At 44.4% G+C, this 21948-nt stretch overlaps 1 protein-coding gene across 5 annotated transcripts in view; it reads right to left on the reverse strand.

Moving 5' to 3' along the window:
- LOC147421082 (uncharacterized) overlaps window positions 1-21948 on the reverse strand; it is a 103063-nt gene that overhangs the window by 58352 nt on the left and 22763 nt on the right. For 3 of the 5 annotated variants that reach the window (XM_086504059.1, XM_086504060.1, XM_086504056.1), the window contains exons 6-12: window positions 11074-11145; window positions 10909-10980; window positions 10710-10781; window positions 10171-10242; window positions 10017-10088; window positions 9809-9874; window positions 9637-9690 (exon numbers count right to left, since the gene is read on the reverse strand). In XM_086504059.1, the coding sequence (XP_086360185.1) occupies window positions 9637-9690; window positions 9809-9874; window positions 10017-10088; window positions 10171-10242; window positions 10710-10781; window positions 10909-10980; window positions 11074-11145 (480 nt within the window). Of the gene's footprint in view, window positions 1-9636; window positions 9696-9808; window positions 9875-10016; window positions 10089-10170; window positions 10243-10709; window positions 10782-10908; window positions 10981-11073; window positions 11146-21948 lie in introns of all 5 variants that reach the window. The other 2 variants (XM_086504057.1, XM_086504058.1) reach the window with 2 other exon arrangements.

Genomic DNA, 21948 nt, shown 5'->3' on the forward strand with positions numbered 1-21948 from the left:
TAATCATGCCCACTCTGAGTCTTGGGGGGATCAAAAATGAAATCCATAGCAATGATTTCCCACGGGCGGGTGGGAATGGGTAAAGGTTGTAAGAGTCCGTGTGCCTTATGCATGTCAAAACTTGACCTTTTAGCATACTAAACAACTGCGAACAAAGTCATCCACATCTTTTTTAAGCCTCGGCCAATAGAACTAACGCTCCACACCCTTCAAGGCGTTATCTATGCCGTGGTGGCCTGTAAAAGGTGGACAATGGCACTCTGTCAAAACCTTTCCCTTCAAGGGCTATGTAACACACAACATCGTTTTCCACATCAAACAGGCATCGCGTATGGAATAGCCTAAAACTGTCTCCCCATCCTGTATTTTAGTAAAAATATCAACAAAGTCAAGATCCGTGGCGTACTGATCAACCATATTGTTGGAGCTTCTGTGATGAATCGCGAAAATAGCCAAAACCAAGGGCTTCCGAGACAATGCATCTGCCACTAAATTCTTCTATCCTTGAACATGGACAATTTGGAAGTGGAACTGTGTGATAGGAGGGTAGCCCATCGCATTTGCTTTTCCGAAAACTGCTTCTGTGACAATAAGTAGCGTAAACTCTGATGATTCATAAAGACTGTATAATCAGCTCCGAGTAGATAGTGTCGCCACTGAGTAAGAGTATGAATCACTGCCAATAGCTCTTTTTCATAATACTCTGCAACCATTTCAGGACATAAAAACATCCTGCTCTCATAAGCAATTACATGGCCTTCTTGCATCAAGATTGCTCCCAAACTACGACCATAAGCAACTGGCTTTTGCAAGTCTGGTAAGGCCAACACGAGTCCAATAGTCAACTTTTCTTTGAGAGTCCCAAAGGCTGCAATCTTTGTCGGTCCCAAATAAAAGGAACTCCTTTTTGAGTCAACATATGCAAAGGAGAAACTCTCTCTACAAATTTCCGAATGAACCAGGCCAATAACGAATAGTCTAAATTTTGGCCGAGTCCATCTTCAACCATACTGCTGAGCCGATATGTCCCAGGAAGTGTACCTTAGGGAAGAAAAATTCGCTCTTTTTCGCATTTATAAACAATTTATGCTTCCGCAATGCCTATAAAACTCTCTGAAAATCCCAAAAGTCGTCCTGAAAGCTATCTTATAGACGTCTCCAAGAGCAATTTAGATCTGATGATAATCACTCTTCATATCAATTTGGCAAAAGTAGAATTCTGAAGTCTGTCGAGTATATCATCAATCCTCGTAATATGGAAATCTGTTCTGGTTCATTGTTTCTTTATTTAAGCCTCAGCTAACTCTGTAAGGTGGCCGGTTCAATGGTGTACTACCAAGAATCAATCATGTGATCTTCAGGACGTGAAGGAGGCAACTCGCCTAGTACGCCCTCAGAAAAACAATCAGCTTCAGCTTGCAGAAAATCTTGTTGTTCCTTTTCGAGGTCAAACATATTCGACCTTTAAGTTTTTTTTTCTTTTCCATCAAGTACAATCTCTTTGCCCTTCTCATTCATCAAAGTCGCTTTCTTAGCCCGATAGTCAACCACGATGTTGTTCTTGTGGTACCAAGGGATTCCTAGGAGGACATCACACCCTTCCAACGGCATGATATAAAAGTCCTCGTGCCCTAAATACCTCTGACAATGCAGACGAAGTTTGACAATGGCAGGTGTAAGGGCAACATCCCGTCCGAGTGCCGCTAAAACTGCCTCCGCCTATGGCCTTAGCCTATAGAGCGTAATTCCAAGTCGAGCCTCCCATGAAGTTGGCCTTGGCTCCTCCATCAAAAGAAAATCAGGGCTTCTTGATCTTTCACTTTGCCCCTGTGCGGCAAAGTTTTGTGCTTTCGTTCATCTGATTCGGGTTGGTCCTCACACAATGTGGTACACCGTACCAGTCCTGCTTTCATCTTTCCTTTTCTGAGCTCGGCTGCTACTCTGTAACTCTCAGGTGGTCCCCTGGTTCGTCTTCTGTTCAAGAATTTTGTCCAGCACTTCTTGCGAACACAGGGTCCGCTTTTTTGCACTCGTCTATCCTTTCAACTTTCCTCCCGACCTAAGAGGAGAAGCAATGGTCTTGCGCCATCTCGAGTAAATCTCATCAATCGGGTAATTCTTTAGGTGTTTTGCAAGTCTTGGGTCTCTAAAGTACTTGATCAATCTTTTCACACGTGTCAACCTACAATTGACATTTGTACTCCTCTCTGGCAAAATTTTCCACCAAGAATCTGTCCAAATCTTCATTCTTTTCTTCAATTCCCACGTCGGATTTCAACTTTTCTTTTGTCTGCCCATCTAAAGGTGTTATCTCTGTGAGATTCTCCAAGAGGACCCATGAGAAATCTCGAATTCTTTATGGCTTATGCCCTATAAGACAGAGCGATGAAGACGGGAGCTCGCCCCGATGCGCAATGTACGAAGGGTGGGAGTGGCTAATAAGTCCGGGGTCGGGGCACGAAGGTTATTTCACATAAAAACTCTATGCGCTACAAAAAGGATCGGATCCTCCGTAGAAAAAGAATCTTCATGTGCTCTGATACCACTGTACCAGGCTTGAACACTCCAAGCGAGAAATCAATAGCAAAGAACAAAAACTTCATAATCACTGAACTTTAATAGAGAGAGAGAGAGAGAGAGAGAGAGAGAGAGAGAGAGTCGACACGGCCCGGCGTAGTTCCATGCCCAAAGGTATTGGCCCCAAAGTCTGGCACGCCTTTAGGTATTTATTTTTCATTAATCATTGCAAAGTACAACTCTCGAGGGACCTCTGCGTTCAGATACCTTGAAGAGTGAGGCCCTTGGGTCCTTTTTATTCTTACAAGGGATGCCCAAACGCAAAGCCTCAAAAGCTTCTAAACTCAAAAGCAAATTTTCCCAAAAGCTACTGGTCAAAAAACTGCCCCAAAAAGCGAGCAGTGCAAATTGCAGAATTTTTGTACTACTGTCAATGTAAAATCCGGGACTATCCGTACAGTCTGCCATGTTAGCATGTCAACGCTTTTTTGTGGGGGTTTCGTACGGCAGCCACGTTGTCATCTGTCCGCTTCTGTCACATCAGCAAGTTGCCACATCATTGCTAAGTGTCCGCACAGTACCGCCACATCATCAGTTTGTGACATAGAACCTTCTAGGTTCTACCTTCTACTATCTAGAAGAACCTTCTAGGTTCTTTCTCAAACTTCTAGAACTTTCTAAGTTTTTATGTTCTTCTAGCTACTTCTAGAACCTTCCACATACTTCTAGGCTTCTAGAATCTAGATGCTTATAGAACCTTCTAAATTTTTCTAGGTGCTTCTAGAACATTCTAGATTCTTCCATGTGTTTCCAGAGCCTTCTAAAACGAACTAGATGTTCTAGTTCATTACCTCCTCCTCTAGCAACGAGCTCCACGAACGACGAGCTCCACGAGGAGCGGTTTTGCTTCTTCGTATGGCAACAGGTCTTGATCGATGTTGATAATGGAACTCACAAACTTTAGCCAACGGTGGATGGAGGTTAGATGCAAGCTTCCATGTTCATTCACTTCCAACATAACCTGTACAAGGTACTAAAGTCTTCCACGAGAGATTCTTGAGTCAAGAATTTTCTCGACTTCATATTCTTCATGATCGTCGATCTCTATGGGCGGTGATGGCTATGAGCAATCTTGGATTGATGACAGATCTGAAATGCTGGAGCTCATCTAACGATTTCCAATAAAACGCCGAGGCTGATCTGAAAACTGGAAACACTAGGCTGTTCTTCTAGGTGATCTGCAACTTGTTCAAATGCTTGGCTGCCCCGTTCCCTCTCTAGAGCTAATGAGTTATAAACTCCCTTAGGCGTAGGTAGGGCAAACTGTCCACCAGACCCGACAAAATAAATCATAAAAAAGATTTATTGATTAGTTTGGGAAAACATCTGTCAAAACGCATGTACAAACCAAGAGGGTTCCAAAACTGGAAAACCTAATCTAATGGGCTCGTTCGGACATGCAGGTCCTGCGAACAGGCTCATAAAATTGCCGGTACTAACCCTCCTATACACTCCTATGTAGGTTGAAGGGGAAAATTGGCTCTAAAAATCAATGAAGCATGTCCACGTGGCACATAGAGCCATGTGCACGTGACATCCTTGGGCATTGACCATAATTGGCTAAGAACGAGGTATGTCGAGTAGAAGCCTGAACAGTAGTGTTATAGGCAAACTCAACCGGGGCTAGCAGATTGACCCAATTGTCTTGATGGAGGTTGATTGGGCATTGAAGATCCTGATATAGAACTTGATTCACCCCCTCTGTTTGTTCATCACTTTGTGGATGATTGGCTGAAGAAACATTGATCTTCACTCCTAGAAGCTTCAACAAGGCCCCATAGTTACAAGAAAAGGCCATTTTCCGTTCGTCATTCCCCATTCTCATTCTAGCTTTCCATTCCAAATCCCCTATCCGTGTTTTAGATGTCAGTATCTGTAACACGGAATATTTAATGCCAATTGCAGTTTCTCGTTCCCCATTCTGATTTCCCATTAATGGGACTCTCCAAATGCTTAATATGAATTGTGGCCTTGGATCTGAAACTCTATGATCTGGAAGCCCAGGATAGCGGTAGATAATCTCAAAGAAAAGGTTAATCGTTCCTTCTCGAGTGATTGAAGTAGGGCAATAGCCCTGTTGTAGCTTGCGAAGCTTGGTTTCAACAACTTATTCTCCACAACATGTTGAGACTCGAGAGACTAACTTGAGAAGCACCATCCAAGTAACGCTCTAGCTGCATGAGTATAAGAAACCTCACTTGTTGAAAGAAGCCTCTAAACTTTGATCTTGTCCGATCAAACTTTTCCGGTAGGTTGACCTTGGACTCCTTCCTTTGTTGTGATGGATTAGCTAAAACCACGGATAGATTTTGACACGTATTAGCTTCATGTAGCTCTTGGACTCGGCGTTGAAGTTCTTGCACCACTGGACTTAGCGAGTGTTGTTGCTCTCCTTGCCATCGTGCATGTTGCTCTTGAATTTGTTGCTGTGACTTTTGCAAGTTTGAAGTTGGACACAACACTACTTGATTAAGAGAACTTGATTGCAAAACTTGGATTACAACCCGGAGTACAAGAGCAAGACTCAAACACGAGACAAGAACTAGAAAAGGACTTACCTCGTAGGACCCTCACAACTAGTGTTGGCAAGATTGAGGGGCTTGTAGCACAAGACCTCTATTTGTACTAAAGTCTAAGGAGTTTAAGAACCTTCTAGGTTGTACCTTCTAGAGACTTCTAGTTCTTCTAGAACCTTCTAGGTTCTTTCTCAAGCTTCTAGATCTTTCTAGGACTTTCTAGATTCTTTTAGCTAACTCTAGAACCTTCCAGATACTTCTAGAACCTTTATATACCTAGATGAATCCAGGATAAGCCCAGATTCACCCTATAAAGAAAGTGCAAGGTATAGACCCATGGTAGTCACCCACAAGACAATATAACCATCAGCTCCACCATGCATAGTATTGACTAAATACCACGACATCCCCACTAACGTCGTCAGTGCCCAATAGTGGGTGTAGAACTAGGTACTAACATATGCTCCCAAACACAACACACACACATGAGCATACATCAACACAAAGTTCAACGTACTGAGTTTCTGTTATGACTCCGGAGATCAAGGGCAGACTCGGCCAAAATGAAGCCTAGCACTAAAAGAAGCATTAAATCGAAAAAATTAGCACAAAATGAGGCAGTTGATAGGGCATACACACCACAAAAGATAGAAAGAATTAGCAAAATATCAACTGGTCGTAACTCGGACGAAAACTTCACAATGTGAAGTCTACATGTCCGCTATACGACTTAAAAATATACCTAGATGAATCCAGGATAAGCCCAGATTCACCCTTAAAGGAAAGTGCAAGGTATAGACCCATGGTAGTCACCCACAAGACAATATAACCATCAGCTCCATCATGCATAGTATTGACTAAATACCACGACATCCCCACTAACGTCGTCAGTGCCCAATAGTGGGTGTAGAACTAGGTACTAACATATGCTCCCAAACACAACACACACCAACACACACACACATGAGCATACATCAACACAAAGTTCAACGTATTGAGTTTCTTGAACTTCTAGAATCTTCTCAATGCTCTAGAACCTTCTAAAATCTTCAAAAACCTTCCAGATTCTTGTCGATGCTTTTAGAATCTTCTAGATTCTTCTAGGTGTTTTTAGAACCTTCCTTCTAGAAGCTCCATAATGAAATAGATGTTCACACCCATGACATATTTAAGGAGGTTAAGAACCTTCTAGTTCTAGAAGAATCTTCTAGGTTCTTCCTCAAGCTTCTAGATCTTTCTAACTTTCTAGATTCCTCTAGCTACTTCTAGAACCTTCTACATACTTCTAGGCTTCTAGAATCTTCTAGATTTTTCTAGGTGCTTCTATAACCTTCTAGATTCTTCTAGATGTTTCTAGAACCTTGCAAAATGAGCTAGATGTTTGCACTCGTGATAGGGATAGACTTCAAGCACTTCAAAACCATTGAATTGAAAGAGAGAGAATCCATGTGAGGCACGGAGTGGCGGAGTCCACTCCCAGACTGCATAGGCCCCAAACCCTGGCGCCACTTTCGGTATTTCTTTATATTGCTTCGACAAGAAACGAGCACTGGGAACTTTGCTCTCCAACTCCACGCAGTAGAATGCCAAAGAGAGCCCATACAACATAAAGGCCCTTGGCATATTCAAAAGCAATTACATAAAAAGCAACCCTTCTAAAAGCAATAGGTTCAAAAGCATGCACCCTCTCGGCTGTCTGAACAACGTTGCCATATCATCATGAATTTTTGTAAATTGTGAGTGGCTACCACATCATCATGCTCTACGCCATTTTGGGGGTTTTGCTTTTGTGTGGCTCTTTTTAGGGTTTAAGCCTCTGGACCAGATCCTTTAAATTGGGCAGGTTGAGGATTTTAAAGTCCTAACCCCCTTTTGTCTTTAGGCCCCTCAGCCATCTTCAAAGTCGGTTAGGGTTAGGATTCTAGATTCCTAACCCCCTTGATCTTCAGCCAGTACCACGTCACCGACTTGTGGCAGATGACGTAGTAGCCAGCCATGCTCGCTTCTACTAAATAACATCGTGTTGGTTATTGTAGCCGAAGTTGCCTTTTGTAAGTTGTGAATAGCAAATCTTTTGAGTCACTTTGAGGCTCTAAAGAACTATAAACTTGTGGCCAGAGTGCAACTTGTATCCCAGATAATGTAAGTGGTCTCACTTGACGACCGTACACATAGTTTTTTAATAACGATAAAGAAATGGCGCCCGACTTGAGGGCCACTGCTTCTGAGAGGGGAACTCCACCCCTCTGTGAATCGAGTACTGAGTTCTATTTTGTTGTTTCTAGCTCAGTTCAGTGTTGTTACAATGATTTCACGGCATGTTCAAGTGGCCAGCCATATTTAGTGGTATCAAAGCACCATTCAATTTTTCTCCTGAGGACGATCCAATTGAAAGCTGCAACAACTCATCATGGAAAAAACACATTCCAGCCATCAGTTAGAGGAGTACATGGAGGTGGAGGAGGGAGTGCAAGAGGAAGTTGAAGGAGGCAGCAATGGAGTCAACAGAGGAGGCCGATGCCAATGAAGAGGCCGCGGAGGATCAATCGGAGACTCTGCACTCCACTCCACCTCATGTGGAGCAGGCTAGAGAGGCCATGGATCATCTCCTCATCCATTCCGGGGATCCTCAATATGCAAAGTATATGCAAATAAAACGGATGAAAACAATCATCAGAATAGTAGAAAGAAGTGGTGAAGCTCATACTAGGCCAAGCCAAAGGTGAAGGAGACCAATTCTTCCATCAATAACAAGGGATCCAATTTGCAGTTGGCAACAATTGATGATAATGCATCACATGCCATCCCGCCTGAGCTATTTGAGCAAGAATTTTCACTTTTCAGATATGGCAGCCAAGTATCGGTCTTGGATGCCTACAAGTGGATGTGGACCCTATGAAGCCCGTAAGCCTACACCTATGCAAGGATTCCCTCGTGGATTCCACCAGGGTGGGATCAATGGTACATGTACGGAGGAGGTACGCCACCAACTTTTGGTTATACCTTTGGTAGTGAGGGTAACAACTTTTTGTAACCTGGTTCTTATGATCGGTTGACTTCAATGGATGGTTAGAAGGACTACCAAGAAGGAGGGAAGCATCAAGTTGACACTTTTTCACTACCTAGGGATGAAGCGAAAGCTCTTGCTTTCATACAGCAGTTTGATGCAGCTTTTTCTAGAGGCAAATTCGTCAAACCTCCATAAAGAACACATATTTTTGCACATCGTTCTTTAAAGAAGGAAGACAAAACTGCAAAGAGATGAAAGTAAAGAAGGGCAAGCCAAGAATTGAATCAACGTCCATCAAGATATGTTTCGGGAGACTTACAAAATTTCTTTCCTTGGTAATTTTCTCAATCAGGTAATAGAAAGACAAGTTTTAGAAACAATTAAGACTTTTGGTTTCTAAAAGTTGGTAAAATTGCATGGTTTACAAGGACTTTTTAAGCAAGGTACAAATCAAGAACAGATAAAGAAATTCTGTTGGTGAAAGCAACAACTGAAAGTGAAAGTGATACTACCTACTGCCTAACCAAGTCAGATTCTTTTAAAAGGATCATAACAAATTTGGATTGTGATCAATCTGAAAGATGATTTCAGTAGTGAGCTACTTCATTTGACAAGTTCAGAGAAAGATCTTCTAGACCAATAGATGTGTATTAAGTGGTGAGCCATTTCAATCCCATGTAGTTTAAATGGAGGGGGTTGGCTAGAATAATAATCCTCGGTCAGAGATCTTGTCTCATTAGGCATTCAGGCAGTGAGTCTCGTGCAGTGTCTGCTACATAGGTTGTGACACTCCACCCCCTGGTAAAAAGTTCAGCAAGATTGTAATAACAGGTCATATGGTTATGTCTTTTTGGCATAGTAACTGTACTAAGACTAGCAGTATTCTGTCTAGGGACTTCTATGAGAAGAATGACTGCACCATTCCATCTCAGGATTCACCAATGTGATGATGCGGATTTCTAATGCATTAGAGACATCTGTAGAGAGGTCACTACAGCCTTGGATGTGACGACTAGATAGACCTAGTGTGGATCCAGTGTGACATCTCCAGTGCAGACCAAGATGTGAAGGTTGAATATTGAATGTCATGTACAGTCCAGTGTGCAATAAGGTGTGAATGTTCAATGTTGAACACTGCATGCTTTGGCGGGAATGCCATCTGTGCAATCTTGTGGGGATGGTCATAGGCATGTCTAAAGAATTTTAGTATGTAAGAATCCTTGGTGATATGTCGGTTTTGGCAGGTGTAATCGAGGGTGATAACTAGTCTCTAATGGGGAGGGGGGGTATCACAAATCAGTGACGTGGCAGAACCCTGCCTTACAGAAGAGACCAAACAAAGAAAACAGAAACCTCGCTGACCACAGACGACGTGGAAAATTGCTAAGATAATTCACTATGGAGTTGTGACATACAGTAAAGAGATATTAAAGCCATACAAAGTGGTTCCCAAATCCAGTAGGCACGTCACTTCTATTACTGATAAAACTGCACCATTTTATTGCTAAGGTTAGAAGGACGAGAATTATTTACTTTGGAATGTTGGCACTCGGTTGGGCTCCGGAAAAATAATTGCAGGCAGCATTCCTGCACTAGCAGCAAAATTACATTTAGGAAATAATTTTAAATTCTCATGTCCTTGCAGTTTGAAAAGACAAACATGAAAACAGCATAATGATAGATTAAGAGTAATGAATATGCACACAAGATTTGTAAGTTGGAGCTGGTTATGTTGGAGATTGGTCCATATAGATAATTGTAAGACAGATCCCTATTCCATAGGAAACAAATCATGTCAAGTTCCGCACAAAACGCTGCTTCAACAATATGTGAATCTACAAGACAAAAGCTTGCTCTCTATAGCAGTATGCTTAAATTTAGAAGACAATATAGGAAATAAATTACAAACTTACACTATTGTCAAATTTGTGAGATCTAGAATCCATGATGGAAAAGACTTTGTGAGACGATTTCCTTTCAGCCGCCTGTATATCCACAAGGGCACATTCAAACAACCCAACACCTCATGCTGCCCTTTAAATGTTTAAGCAACAAGAGGAGACATACAACTCTTTAATTTTCTTCATGTTTTCCCAAGTCTCTGGAATAGGTCCAGTCAAAGCATTGTCATATAAAAACCTGCATAAGGCCAAGTTTTCTTTAATAACCAACTCATTCAAATAGAAAACCCTATTAGTAAAGAATACCATGATGACTTGATATCACCATAGAGACCATGCTTCAGCTCTTCAGTTCATATAGATAACATTTGCAAAGCAATCAGAAAAGCCAAAACTAAAAAGAAAATATTGATATGTCAAGCAGCTACCAGATAGGCCTTGACAATTAAAGGGTATGCCAGTAAGAGCTACTTGAGACAGATCATTTGAAGAAAGATGAAAGTGCACCGCAACCTGTTTTCTATTTCACTGTTACTTTAGAGCCATGCCCTCAAATATCCTGGAAGCCAGCTGAACTATAGATATAGCTTGGGTAGTGAATCAAATGAAAACTTGATGCACCCGGAATCAATAATTCAGCAAATCACAAACTATCATTGGGCAGAGCAAAGGCAAAACTCACATTAAAGATATACCTTTACTTACATTCTTTCCATGTTACTCAGATTCCCAAACTCGGGAGGGAGACCCCCAAAGAGGCTGCAATCATGTAGATTCCTATAAAAATGAAGAAGTGGATGCTTATGTTACTAAAAGCATAAATGGTGCAGCAAGCAAACATTTGCATAATCCGCTTCTCATCCTTAATTTACATAAGGTAAGATTCAGAGCAGCAGGAATGTACAAATAACGAAGATTCTTTAGGCCACTCAGTTCAGCTATGATAGTAGACGTGAAATTGTTTGCCCATAAGCTCCTGTAAACATGCCAATACAAGAAAGCAAAGTAAGTCATGCTCTCAGTGCCTACAATGTAACTAACAAATTGAAATCACTGGGAAAACACATACAAATCAATTAAGTTTGTCAAGCTTCCAAGGTCTGAAGGCATTACTCCTGCCATAGAATTATTTCCTAGATACCTGCAAAACATTTGAGTACAGAATCAACCACTTGCGTACCAATGTGCAGATGTGTTTGTGAGCATATACTAGCGGTATCCATACTTTGTTTTAACATTCCACATAACTGGGGAGACATACATAACGGGGCAAGCTGTCAAGAACCGAACAAGAGAGAATGAAATCAAGAATTATATTAAATGTCTTCAAAAGGTCAAAATGACCTATCTCTTCTTTTTATGTGCTCCCTATCATGGTCGTTTATCATCCTTCGCAAGATTGGAAAGCAGAAGGCAAAAGTGCATTACTAGCAGTTTTGCAAATTATGTCTTATCACTCTCTTAATGGAAAAAAGCATTGGATGGCTGACAAGGCCAACAAGTCAGTATCCTCCATAGTCAGTACTCTGACTGGGCATCTCGCATGTCGAGCTAGGGTGATCCGGATCCTCTGCTGTAGCCTCCTCCGATACTCTGAAGCCCATCATGGTCGAGAGAGAAATGAAATGAAATGTTATATTATATTAACATCTTCAAAAGGCCAAAGTGACCTATGAGACCAGAAAGTTACAATGCGGTGTATCTGATACAAGGTCAGATTAACAAAATAAATTAAACTAGGATAACAAAATATAAATACTGCGGGATCCTAAACTAAGCAGTACAATGTGAAGGCAATATGGGAGGGGAGTAGAGATCCATCTTCATAGGGTTCCATCTTCATCTGCACTGTGGACAACGAAAGAGTATGGCTTGAATCCTTTGCTGTAACCTCCTTTGAAACTGTGTAGCTCCTCTTCCCCATCGGGGTCGTCTAGATCTCCCTAGCTCCAATGCTCGGTCTATGAGAATGCCATTAGTGCGGGTAGACCTCTCCACTGTTGGCTGCTCCTCTGTCTGTTCTTCTGGGTGTACAATATCTAGTGTAAAGAAATCTGTGATCTGTCTCTGGGGTTGTCGCTCTTCAGCTCTCCTCAGTAAAGTTTCTCAATGCCTGTGTAACTCAAGTAGATATAGCCCAAGACATCTCTGTTCCTCATAACTCATGACCCTAGATAGAGGCCCAAAACCTTCTCTGAATAGACAATGAGAACGGCCTCGTATCTCATAGTACACTGTGCAATGGCATATGTAATGTACTTCTGTCTCTGGCTCTAGATGGCATAGGCGGCATATCCTGCTATCTACTGGTGTCCCTCTGAATCTGCCAGTCTCAATCTCGAGTTGATGTGATGACGTGCGTATCTGGCCAATGGCACAGCGCAGACCATGAGAAAGATGCGTGTCCATATAGCTAGGTCGAATCACAAACCCATCCCTCGTGAGGTGGAGAAGATGCTCTCTATAGAAAGCCATCTTTGTGCCCAACTCCTGTAACGGCTCTATCCATGTCCTCCTCGTGTCCAACTGGATCAGATCCTGACGAATAAGTCTATTAATCTCTACCCGTGTCAGAGACCCAAGGGTGCCTGTAGAGAGTATTGAAAAGGAGGCAACCTGTCCATGGTGAAACCATGTGTCTGAAACCATGATGCCATCTGTGCAAACCAGCATGATGTATCCCCATTAAGAGCTAATTGTTTGGAGGACTCTAGAGCCACCCTGGCATATCTGTCTCTAGTAGTATCCCACAGACTGTGTACAAAGGAGACTGATCTGGTAAGCGCCTCAATCTCCATAGGGGGGGGCAACTAATTCCGCTCGCATGATATCATGCGGTACGGAAGCCTTGGCTCTAATCAGCCAAGAGATCATAGATACCAGGGGCTTCTCCATACGCCTCTAGCCATCTTGGCCTATAGAAGGTCCCCAAACCTGCACCCCATATAACATAGTAGAAGCAACCAAAGTATCAAAGAGCCATAACTTTGTCCTAGGTTCCTGGAACTGAACCTGCGAACACATCCTCTCCATTCCTCCTAGAGCCACACCAGCTCTAGTTAGTCTAGTCTCTGATGCTCTTCTCAAAGAAAATCTCGGCCCAGTAAAGACTACCCCCAGGTAAGTGTATGCATCTGTATACTCCACAATCTCCTGACCATATTTGAAGGTAGGTACTGATCTCCTAATCCATTGCGGTCTGGTGTTAAACACCATAACCTTGGTTTTACCTAGGTTTACACACAGTCCACTATCCTCTACAAAACTGCGTAGTGCATCCAAATGTCGTTGCATACCTTCTCGTGAGTCAGATATCAGCACAATATCATCAGCATATAGTAGCAATGGGATCCACGTCCCTGCCAGCTGGGCACCCCTGTCACCCTCTCTGTCAATGTACTCAGACACCTCATCAACATACATACCAAATAGAGTAGGAGACAATGGGCAGCCCTGTTTCACTCCAATAGTAGAGTGAACTAAATCAGATACCCCTTCCGGAGTGCGTACATGTCCTACCACCGATCTGTACAAAGCCATAATCCCCCAAATCACCTCTATGGGCACCCCCATCTCCTGCAATCTACGCATCAATCGGGCTCTTGGTACCATGTCAAATGCTTTGCGAAAATCCACAAAGCTACAATAGATCCGTCTCCCATGTGCTCTACCCTCCTCAATGATGGCCCTGAGTGTCAGAATATGATCAAGAGTGGAGAAACCCCTCCTGAAGCCGGCTTGACCCTTTGCTCGTACACCCTCGCCCTCTGCCCAATTACTCTAGTGTTGCTCCAGAATAAATGCATACAACCGTGCCAATGTGTGTCCAACCATAATAGTGCGGTAGTTCCCAGGCTCTGTGGGGTCCCCAGCCTTGAAGATGGGCACAATATTAGACAGCCTCCAAGTCTCAGGTAATCCCTCACACATGGCACGATTGAACAACACTGCGAGAACCTCCATCAGCATATCCTTGGCATGTATAAAGTGCTCCGCTACTAGACCGTCATGATCATATGCCTTCCCGGTCCTCATCTTGTCGATGGCTCTTTGTACCATCTCAGGTGTGAAGAAAGTGCTCGCAGCTGGGCAAGGTTTGGTAGGGTCTGGAAGGGGTTCCTGTCCAGGAACCGTACATAATGATGTCGCATATTGGCCCCACACATCACGTGAAGTAATCACTCGGGGAGGAGAGTGCTCATGGAAGAGTCGCCATGCCTCTCCTGAGTCCCTACTCAAGAACATCTGATATAGGTCTCGTTCCATCTGAGCTAGGTAAGCTCGCTTCTTCCGTCGCACAAGGAGTCGGAAAGCAATCCGAGACTGTCTGTAAGTGATGACTCCTAAAAGAAGATCCCTCTGAAGCTGAGTTCTCATCTCTCTGCATTCCTCATCATACCAACTATTATGGGGCATGCTCCCAGAATGTTGTCTCTTGCCCGGCTGAGTGTGTGGGTATGCCACTCATGCAGCCCCATGCAGTGTCTCGGTCAGTAGAGTGGTGCACTCCTCCACTGAGAGGCTTGTACCATTTGTACCAGCTGTGCCTTCCAATAGACGGTCCCAGATATCCTCTGTATAAACGAAATCAGTCTCTGGAGTGAATGTACAGCGGGTGTGTGACTTGCCTCCTGATGTATGGGTTGTACTATATTGAAATTTGACAGACAGTGTCAAGAGAGCATGATCTACTGCTATGCCCACTGGCCTGGCTCCCACTATGAGAGAGAGAGAGAGAGAGAGAGAGAGAGAGAGAGAGAGAGAGAAATGAAATGAAATGTTATATTAACGTCTTCAAAAGGCCAATCTGACCTATGAAACCAAAGCGTTACAATCTGGTGAATCTGATACAAAGTCAGAGTAACAAAATGAAATGACAAAATGATAAAATAAAATAAAAGTACTATGGGATCCTAAACTGGTAGGTGTGAACTAAGCAGCTAGCTGGGATAGCTAAATCACAAGTCACAAGAAATCCAACATCAGTCGCTGGCGGATCTCATCAATCTCCTCCATGGACAGAAGTCTAACCGGCCGTCTTGCATGTTGGGCCAAAGTGATCCGAATCCTCCGAGGTATCCTCCGTCGATGATGTGTAGTCCTCCACAGTCGTGGGCGTCTGGATCTCCCCAGCTCAATCGCTCGATCGATCAATGTGCCTCTGGTGTGAGGCGACAAGATCTGCTGTGGTAGTAGCTCCTCTGGGTGTCCAGTGTCTGCTCTAAAGAAGTCTGTGATGTGTCTCTGAGACTGGCTAGCCTCTCCTCTCATCAAGCTCTCTCTGTGTCTGCGCAGCTCGAGCACCAGGCATCTCTGATCCTCGTACCTCATGACTCTAGAGAGTGGTCCAAAGCCCTCTCTGAACAAGCAGTGGAAGCGGCCTCGTATCTTGTAGTAGACGGAGCAGTGGCATGTGTAGTGTAACTCTGTCTCAGGCTCCATGTCACATAGGGTGCATGTCCTAGCCTCTGCTGGAACTCCGCTGTATATCCCAGTCTCGATCCTCAACTGGTGTGAGGATGTGCGTATCTGGCCAATGGCACACCGTATCCCATGAGACAGGTGGGTGTCCATGTATATGGGCCTCGTCACAAAACCGTCCGCTGTAAGCTGGAGAAGATGCTCTCTGTAGAAATCCATCTTCGTGCCCAGCTCCTGTGCTGGCTGTATCCATGTCCTATTGGTGTCTAGCTGAATCAGGTACTGGCGGATGAGCCTGGTGGTCTCGGACTATGTAAGAGTCAGAGAGGGTGCATCCAGTGAGTATTGGAAGGGGGGCAATCTGTCTATACTGAATCCATGTGCCTGGAACCATGACGTCATCTCCCCATACCAACATGCTGTGTCTCCCTGCCTGGCTAACTGTCGAGAGGACTCAAGTGCAAGGTGGGCGTATCTGTCTCTGGGAAGTTCCCACAAGCGGTGTAGGAAGGAAACGGATCTGGTGAGCGCCTCAACTTTCTAGTGGGGGGGCAGCTAGCTCTGCTCGGACAATGGCATGTGGTACTGAAGCCTTGGCTCTAATGAGCCACGAGATCATAGAGACAAGAGGCTTCTCCATGTCCCCCCATCCATCAATACGACCTGCTCTCCCGTGATGATCCAATGAAGGGCCCCATATCTCAGCTCCATAGAGCAATACAGAAGCCACCAAAGTGTCAAAGAGCCAGAGCTTCGTCAGAGGCTCCTGAAACTGAACCTATGAACACATCTTCTCCAGTCTCCCCAATGCCGAATGGGCTCTGGTCAATCTAGTCTCTGCTGCTCTCCTCAAAGAAAATGCTCGTCCACTAAAAACCACTCCAAGGTAAGTGTAAGCATCTGTATATTCCACTGTCTCTTGGTCTCCTGGCCATATGTGAATACGGGCGCTGACCTCCTGATCCACTGTGGGGTGGTATTAAATACCATGACCTTGGTTTTACCAAGGTTGACCGATAGGCCACTCTCCTGGGCAAACCTATGCAAAGCATCCAAGTGACGTTGCATCCCCTCCGAAGAGTCGGAGATCAACACAATATCATCAACATATAACAATAGTGGAATCCATGTCCCTGCCAGCGATGCACCTCTATCGCCATCTCTCTCAATGTAGTCAGAGACCTCATCCACATACATACCAAATAGAGTAGGAGAGAGAAAGCATCCCTGCTTCACACAAATAGTGGAGTGAACCAGTGTAGATAGACCCTCTGAGGTGCGTACATGCCCTACTACCGATCTGTAGAGTGCCATGATCCCCCAAATGAGCTCTGTGGGTACTCCCATCTCCTGTAATCTGCGCATCAATCTAGCTCTGGGTACTGTGTCAAATGATTTGCGGAAGTCCACAAAGCTACAATAGATCCATCTCCCATGGGATCTGCCTTCCTCGATGATGGCCCTGAGTGTCAAAATATGGTCAAGAGTGGAGAAACCTCTCTTGAACCCTGCCTGCCCAACAGCACGCATTCCCTCCCTCTCTGCCCATCTACTCAGCTGCTACTCAAGAATGGATACGTACAATCGTGCCAATGTGTGTCCAATCATGATAGTGCGATAATTTCCAGGCTCCATAGGGTCTCCTGACTTGAAGATAGATACGATCGTAGACAGGCTCCAAGTATCAGGCAAGCCCTCACACATGGCACGGTTAAACATAACTGCTAGAAGCTCTGCTAGTAGATCTCTGGCATGCATGAAATGCTCAGCCACTAAGCCATTATGATCATATGCTCTCCCAGTCCTCATCCTGTCGATGGCCTTCTTCACCATCTCAGCGGTGAAAAAGGCACATGTGTGTGGGCATGGATCGGGGGGGTCCGGAAGGGGCTGCTGTCCAGAAACTATGTACAAAGATGATGCGTTTTGACCCCAGGTCTCTGTAGAGGTAATGGCAGGGGGGGGAGGTTGCTCATGAGAGAGTCTCCATGCCTCACGCAAGTCCTGACTCAAGAATAGCTGGTATAAATCCTGCTCTAGTCGAGCCAAAAATGCCCTATTCTGCCACCGCACTAGGCGTCGGAAGTCAATCTGTGACTGTCTGTGTGTGATGTCCCCCAAAAGCACTTCCCTCTGAAGTCTAGCTCTAGTCTGACGGCATTCTTCATCGTACCAGCTGTTCTGAGGCATGCTCCCAGAACGACGTCTCTGCTCATGTTGTGTGTGTGGGTATGCCTCTGCAGCTGCATCATGTAATGTCTGTGTCAGTATGGTAGTAAGCTCCTCCAAAGGTCGTCCCCGCTCCTCAGTGGATAGGCGCCTGTAGATCCCGTCTATGTATACAAAATCCGTCTCCCACGTGAAGGTGTATCGAGTAGGGGCTACTACCCGTGGAATGTGTGCTACATTGAATTGGAAAGAGATGGTCAGCGACACAATAGCATGATCCACTGCCACCCCCACAGGTCTAGGCCCAACTATGAGATCCTGTATACTAGATATGAGGCTCGGCTGTGCCATGACATAATCCACGGTGCTGGCTCCATGTCTGTGTGGAAAGCATGTGTAGCCTCCCGCATCGGGCGACGGGAAATCTTTGTAGGCCATTCAAGATGGCCAATCCATGTGCAATCCCCATGACTATCAAGTGTTGTCCATACTCAGTATGATCCCCATCCTGTGATATTCACGATAGACCCGTCTCAGCAATATCCAGCTCTCTCAGCATCTCCTCTGAAGTATCATAAAATACCGTCTGATGATGGACAGTTCTAGCATTGAAGTCCCCTAGAATGATAATGTCGCCATCTCTAGAGAATTCCCATAGGTCATCATCCAAAATAGAGAAGGGGGACTGTCCTCTGGGTGGTGTAGATACTGACTTTACTCGGGGGAAAGTAGCAAATGGCAATGTAAAGATATCTACCAGTCTCTGCTCTCAATCTCACCCACATGTACCTAGCTTGCGCATCCCTTCGAGCTATATGTATCAATAGCTGCAACTCCTCCTTGAATAACACTGCCACTCCTCCTGAGCCCCGTCCTCTGTGCTTTGATCATGTCTCCTGTCTACAAACTCTCCCCTCTGTATCCACTAATGTGAGGCATAGACTGTCTAGGGGCCTGATGTGTCTCAGAGTAGAAGATGATGTCTCTGTAAAACTCTCCTCAAAAGCACCCACATCAAGATGCATAGATCCATTACAATTCCAGGTAGCAACTTTGAGTGTGGTTCCATGGGTCTCACACTGTCATGCGGAGCGTGGCTCCAATATCACCACTCTTCCATCTCGGTAAAAAGCGATATTACCTTTTTCCCTTGCCACTCTAATCTCTGGCATTACCTCCTGCATATGAGCGATCTGTGAGAGGGTAAGATCATCCCCAAGAAAGATGCTCGTTTTCTTAAGAGTTGGTCTCTTCTTCAAAAAGTCCTTCGCTTCCATGGAGGAAAAACGAAGGATGAGTGCCCTTTCTTTCGAGGTTTCCCCCTTGCTCCCATTTTTCTTGTTGCCTATTGTCCATGCTCTTGTGTGCATCGGCTCATGAACCCCCATCAAAGCCATGAGTTCTTTTACCTCTTCGTCCACATTATCTTTGCCTTTTAAGGCCGCAAATTCTCACGTGTAGAGAGCGCACACGCCTTCTTTGCTCCTCTTCTAGTGTCAGGTTAATTATGGTGGGTGTGGATGTTGTTGTTTCCTTGCTTTTCCCCTTCTTGGCAACCTCAATCCATTTCTCGGCCTCATCTGCTTTCTGTCGAGTTTTTGTGATAACGTCCACTCAAGAGGTCGTCATTTCTTTATGTTGCTCTTCCCCCTCTTTGATGGCTCGCACTTGTTCTTTGATCGTGTTGAGCTCTTCAATTACTGACGGTTTCAATTCTCCTTCTTCAAGCGTGTTATGTGAGCCTGCCTTGGCGAGCTCCTTCTTGAGTGATGCAATCTCTGTGTCCTGGGCCATCATCCGATCTCCCATTGCCGCGATCTTGCTTTCTTGGGCCGAAATGCGATCCTCGAGCATTCTTATTGTCCCTTATAGTTGGCGGTTGATATTGTTAAAATGGTTTCGACCATTTCTTCTCTGCACTTTGAAACTGGATCTTCTAAGGGGTCGGCCTTATCATTTTGCTTCCTCATGTTTGACCAGGGTCTTGACCAGGGTCTAAAACGAGGAAAAATCGGTCTACACGCATAGGTGCTTCCACATTATGCATACATGTTCCACACTAAGCATACATGGCGCATTTCCTGCAGTTTCTGCAAAATTCGACCAAAACGACAAAAAAAACCCCGCTTTATGTAGTTTCTGCAATTTTAAATTTCTGCAATTACTGAAATTCTTGTAGATTCCCTGAATTCTGCAACTGTCTGAAGACCTGTGATTCTGATTTTGGGCAGACCATCTACTGCTGCTGTTCCTTCTGCCGTTGTACTTTCAGCTGCTATCCCTTCTGCTGTTGTTGTACCTGCGGGGGGGGGGGGGGGTGTGGGAAGTGCAAGGGTGCGGCAGTTTGTCAGTGCGCAGTTTCTTCACATGGCAGCGTGCAGGTGAGAGAGAGAGAGAGAGAGAGAGAGAGAGAGAGAGAGAGAGAGAGAGAGAGGCTTGGACACTCCAAATCGAGATTCTACCGCGACACCAAAAGAATACACTTCAAACACTCCACAGTTCACAATAGATTCAACACTGGCCCGACGGAGTTCCGTGCCTAGAGATATTGGCCCCAAAGACTGGCGCCCCTTTCGGTATTTCTTTTTGTATTAATCTGTAACTCAAAGTACAAGGGAGTGGTCGGGACTCACTCTCAGACTCTGCGTCCAGATGCTATGAGAAGTGAGAGCCCAAACCACTAATTGTCACGTGACACATCCAACCCTATGTGTCCGTGCACAAACTACACCATGACCAGGGTTCAGTTCAGTCAACTCAGTCTAGAATAGAAAGTGATATGGCACTTTTGTGAGTCTATTCGCAGACCGTGCACGTCCAAACACTTAGATTAGAGGCATATCCTCCGGTTTCACACAACATGACCATCAGATATTGGCCCCAAAGACTAGCGCCCCTTTCGGTATTTCTTTATGTATTAATCAATGTCAAAGTACAAGAGAGCACTTAGGGTTTCACTCTCAGACTCTGTGTCCAGATGCTTTGCAAAGTGAGAACCCTCTCCGCTTATTTAAAGTTTACAAGGGATGCCCAAAAGCAGAGCCCCAAAAGCTTCCAGTCCAAAAGCAAAGTGTTCTCTCTCTATCTCACACAAACTCTCTCTTGAGTGTAAAACATAAACCAATCAGTTCTCTCTCTCACAAACTCAAAATTGCGTAGCCAAAAAGCAGCCAAATTACGTCGCTGGAAGGCTGAAAATTAGCGCAATATCCGTCGTAAAATCCGGAATTTCCATACTGCTACCACATGGCATTTCTGTCGCCAAATTTAGGGTTTCAGCCACATTTAGGGTTTCAGCCAGCAGTTAGGATTAGGGTTTTCAAAAATTAGGGTTTTTGCAGATTAGGGTTTTTGGCATAAATTAGGGTTTGCAGGTTTTAGGGTTTCTGCTCTCAGTAGCCACGTCATCACTTTGTGACATACCCCCCTCTTGAAAGCATTGTAATCATCCTCGATTACGCCTGCAAAACAGACAGAAGCCATAAACCGTCTTAGCAGACACTGAATGTTAGTACTACGTACTAGGAACACACATCTAGCACATGTACCAATCGACAGTCACATCACACGACATCACATGACATTCAACATTCATTCGGATCTTAGACCATGATTTATCGACAAGGTAGCTAGCAATCGCATCTAGATCCACTCGGGACCTCATCGATGTCCGATTGACTAACCCCTATTACAACTATGTCTATTCGAGATCAATCAAACCAAAATGCTACAGTCATTTCGTCTATTAGTTCCTGCACTTAAAAGAAGTCAAGAACAAATCAGTATCATAATCAGGAATTCCATTTCATAAAGTCATACAGTAGAATACTGTCAACTTTCAGTATCCCTGAAGCTCGAAGAGACATCAGTGACTCTAGTATCTAAATCAAGGCATCTGTTGACAAAGGAGAGGAGTGACTCCCCTCTTGTGCATCCCACTCCACCAGATCTCCGGCCAAGTTGAATTCTGGGTTCGATTTGGAGTAGACTATGCTAAACCAAAAGCCTCGAGGTAAAGTTTCACAATCTGAGGAGTATTTGCTAGGTTCTCCTCCTCCATCCACTTTGCATCCAATGCAGGATACTTCTTGAACTTAACCAAGAACCACCTTCGGACTTTACCTTTATTCTTCGTATCCTTATGTACCAAAATCTGTTCAAGAACAAGCATCTCCTCGTTTTCTTCCACTTCGGGTTGCTCATCAGGCTCCTCATCATCACGCACATCACCTTTAAAAGGTTTCAAGAGACTCATATCAAATGCATTGTGAATCCTCCAAGTATCATGTAGTTTCCGTCAGAAGGAGACATCATTTATCTTTTCAGGGATCTAGAAAGGTCCGTAGTATCGCAT

Source organism: Adiantum capillus-veneris, chromosome 28, assembly GCF_014529385.1.
Source record: "Adiantum capillus-veneris isolate H3 chromosome 28, ASM1452938v2, whole genome shotgun sequence".
In the NCBI taxonomy this organism is placed as follows: domain Eukaryota; kingdom Viridiplantae; phylum Streptophyta; class Polypodiopsida; order Polypodiales; family Pteridaceae; genus Adiantum; species Adiantum capillus-veneris.